Raw genomic sequence first — 3,946 nt, forward strand, 5'->3', positions numbered from 1 at the left:
AGAATATAACTGTGCTGGGCGTGGCGGCACACGCCTTTAATCCCAGCACTCGGGAGGCAGAGGCAGGCGGATTTCTGAGTTCGAGGCCAGTCTGGTCTACAAAGTGAGTTCCAGGACAGCCAGGGCTATACAGAGAAACCCTGTCTTAGAAAAACCAAATATATATATATATATATATATATATATATATATATATATATCTGTGAATGTAATGTAACTAAGTAATCACAAAATTTTACAAAATAACTCTATGCTGTTACCAAAATCCTCCATTTAGGGACTGGAGAGATAGCTCAACAGCTAAGAACACTTGCCGCTCTGCCAGAGGCTCTGCATTCAGTTGCCAGCACCCACGTGGCAGTTATAATGACATTTTTTTCTGACCTCCTTAGGCCTACATGCACCTGGTGCATACATATACATGCAGGCAGGCAAAACATCCTTACACATAAAAAATGGCAGCAAAAATAAACAAATCCCACAAGTATACAACAGCAACAACGTTGCTGTTCAGGGCAAGTCCCGAAAGTTAACACTGGCAGGTGTGTCCAGGTTAAAGCTCATCACCTCTGTATCCTGACATGCAACAATTGTCAGAATCAGTTCTCAAGGACCAACTTAGACAACGGGTAGCCATGGGGCTCACACTGCTGGCTGCTATTGGATACACAGCAAGTAAGTTCCAGGACTAAAGCACACTGACCATTTCTCCCAGCACCTTTTTCTCCGAGTCAAGCGATCGAACCCGGTTTCTTAATGCCAGAATTTCCTCGTCCAGCCTCTGGTTATGTTCCTTTGCTCTCTGTAGGTCAGTTGTACCTAAATAGAGAAGAAGGCAAGATATTCCTCTGGGCCAATCTTACTTTGGGAGGCACTGGCTCCAAGCGCTCATGAGTACCATTCTCTTCTGTTATGTGGCTTGCTGCACAGGACAGCCACCAAGAGAGTGCTCTACTCACCTGTAACAGAATAGAGGCTTTGTATTTCTCACACAAGCCTAATAAGCTTTTTGAGTATAAAGTTTCCAACAATACAGGTTCTTCTAGAAACATGAAATTTTCTTTATTTTGTGTGTACTTGTGTGTGTGTGTACTGGCTAGTTTTGTGTGTCAACTTGACCCAAACTGGAGTTATCACAGAGAAAAGAGCCTCCCTTGAGGAAATGCTCCCATGAGATCCAGCTGTAAGACATTTTCTCAATTAGTGATCAAGGGTGGGAGGGCCCCTTGTGGATGGTGCCATCCCTGGGCAAGCCAGTAAGTAACATCCTTCCATGGCCTCTGTATCAGCTCCTGCTTCCTGACCTGCTTGAGTTCCAGTCCTGACTTCCTTTGGTAATGAACAACAATGTGGAAGTGTAAGCTGAATAAACCCTTTCCTTCCCAGCTTGCTTCTTGGTCGTGATGTTTTGAGCAGGAATACCCTGACTAGGACAAGGTGTGTATGTGTGTGTGAGAGTGTGATCTCTGTGTGTGTGTGTATGTGTGTGTGGTGTGCAAGAGTGTGGTGTGTAAGTGTGTGTGTGTGTGTGTGTGTATGTGTGTGTGCATGCATGTCAGAGGACAACTTGCTGGTGTAAGTTTTCCCCTTCAACAGTATATGTCCAGGGAACTGAACTCAGGTCATCAGGCTTGGTGGCATTTAACCCACTGAGCCATCTCGATGTCCTAGGAGCTGAAATTTGAAAACAGCTGTGCCTAACTTTAATGACAGAAAGTTTTCTGTAGCCCTGTCTTTTAGGTACTTCAGATGCATCGAGACTCTCCACGGAGGAGTCTTACTAACAGCCTTGAGGAGTTCACTAAGCAATCACTACCCAGTCCGTCGTTGGTGAGTGGATTCAATCTGACCACCCACGAAGCTGTTTTGTATTGCTATATTCATTGGGGATACCTGAGAATACCTGACTCTGGTATACAGTAATGCTTGTCACTTACATTTTCTTAACTTTTTGGAAGTGTTTATATAAAACCTGTTGGTTAGAATTCACTTGTGAAACTGCCTGACTCTGGAACTTTCTTCATAGATTCCTAGTGACAGATTCAGCATCAGTTCTCCTGCCTCTGCCTCCTGAGTGTTTGTTTGCTTGTTTAGTGTGTGTGTGTGTGTACACACTTGCTCGCACATATGTGCACAAGCATGTGTGTGTACATGTCAGTGCAGGAGTGCACATACCACGGCACAAGTGCAAGGCAGGAGACAGCTCTTTAGGAGTCACTTGTCCCCTCCTACCTTATTCTGAGACTGGGTCTCTGCTACTATACTGTGCATGCATTGTTCCACAAGCCTCCTGACAACTTCCCTGCCTCTGCCTTTGCCTCTGCCTCTCTGCCTCTCTGCCTCTGCCTTTGCCTCTCTCTGCCTCTGCCTTGTCTCGAAACAGGATTGTTGAGATTACAGATGAGCACCACAGCACCTTGCTTTTGAACTTTTACTTGGATTTTTTGTGGCAAGCACTTTATCTGCTGAGCCATCTCCCTGGTCCCCCCCCCCCCTTCTTTTCCAAGACAGGGTTATTATGTAGCTCTGGCTGGGCTAGGCTGGCCTTGAACTCACAAAGACCTACTTGACTCTGTCTCTTGAGTGCTGGGATCAAAGGTGTACGCCACCACTCTAACTGGGTCTTTTTTTCCCCCCAGAGCTGAGGACCGAACCCAGGGCCTTGTGCAAGCTCTCCACCACTGAGCTCAATCCCTAACCCCCCTTAACTGGGTCTTAACTCTTATTTTAATAGTTCCATACTTCTGGTTCACATTTCATTCGCTTTTCTTATTCTGAATTTTTAGGTTGCTTTATACTTTGATTTCTAGGGTAAACATGAAGTAACACCAGAGTCCCTCAAGCCATTGATTTAGCCCTCAAGCCACAGACTAGCCCTTGAGCCACAAATGTGGATGTTAATTAAGGTCGAAGTCCACTATGACCAGATGGCCTCTGGGCTCCACACAATATGGGACACTCCCTTCTTTAGCAGCTTTTCTCTTTTTCCTCCAACCTAGTCTGAAGAATTCTAAGCCCTCATACTCACTTCTAACTGGGGAATGTCACGTAGCCTAAATTAGTTTATAAGGATCAATTAATTTCCTTTCTCCTGACAAAACCTGTCAACCAGCACCCGCGATTCCTGAAATGCTTCCCCATGCCAATGAGAAATTCCAGGTACCCTAAGCCCTCCGCCAAGGAGTGGCCTTTGCCCATCCTGGATGTCCCTACCTTCAGTCCCCCAAAACTTAGAAGTAAAGTTGATCTGTCAACTGACTGCGGGTCCTGGTGTGGTTTATTCACCATGGGTACCCATATGGATTCTAAACACCCTGTTCAATGTCTCCGCTCCCACTGCCCTTGCGGACTGGATCGGCCTATGATCCATAAGAGAGGGGAGACCCACACACAAATATTACTAATGTCATGTTTCCATCTTTGTCAATTCACAATATTTCCTGTTATCTCTTGTGACATTTTTCTGATGCCAGAGACTTATATGGGAGCATCTTCTCGACTTTCTAAATGTGTGGGGACATTTTAAAGTATATGCTTGTCTCTGACTTCTAGTTTAATCCTGTGTGTTGGAGATGGGACTTGTCTGAGTCTAGTTAACAGCTTGGTTTGACTCCCTTGGAGACTCTGCCTTGGCAAGTGCTTCATGAGTGTGTGTGTTCTAGTGTTTCCCCAAGTGCCAGCCAGGTCTTCTGTAGTCTTACTGACCATTCTAGTTACCTCATCTGTGGGTCACCATAAGCAGTTTTGAGTTTATAATCATATTCCTATATTTCAAAAGGAATAAAAAATAACTAATTTTAGAATTACTTAAAAAATCATGCTGTGAATTATTTTGTTGTGACCATTTTTTGTTGTTGTTGTTGTTTTTTTTTTTTTTTGCGGCTTGATAGCCCAGTTTTTTTTTTTTTTTCCAAATACAACTGGCAAAAGCAAAATAACATAAATT

General features: G+C 44.3%; 1 protein-coding gene across 2 annotated transcripts in view; it reads right to left on the bottom strand.

Annotated features, from left to right (window-relative positions):
• Positions 1-3,946, bottom strand: part of Ccdc30 (coiled-coil domain containing 30) — an 87,590-nt gene that overhangs the window by 64,728 nt on the left and 18,916 nt on the right. Inside the window, exon 5 of one of the 2 annotated variants that reach the window (XM_021159855.1) lies at positions 719-819. In XM_021159855.1, the coding sequence (XP_021015514.1) occupies positions 719-819 (101 nt within the window). Of the gene's footprint in view, positions 1-703; positions 820-3,946 lie in introns of both variants that reach the window. The other variant, XM_021159854.1, reaches the window with a different exon arrangement.

This window comes from Mus caroli, chromosome 4, assembly GCF_900094665.2.
Source record: "Mus caroli chromosome 4, CAROLI_EIJ_v1.1, whole genome shotgun sequence".
Taxonomy (NCBI): Eukaryota; Metazoa; Chordata; class Mammalia; order Rodentia; family Muridae; genus Mus; species Mus caroli.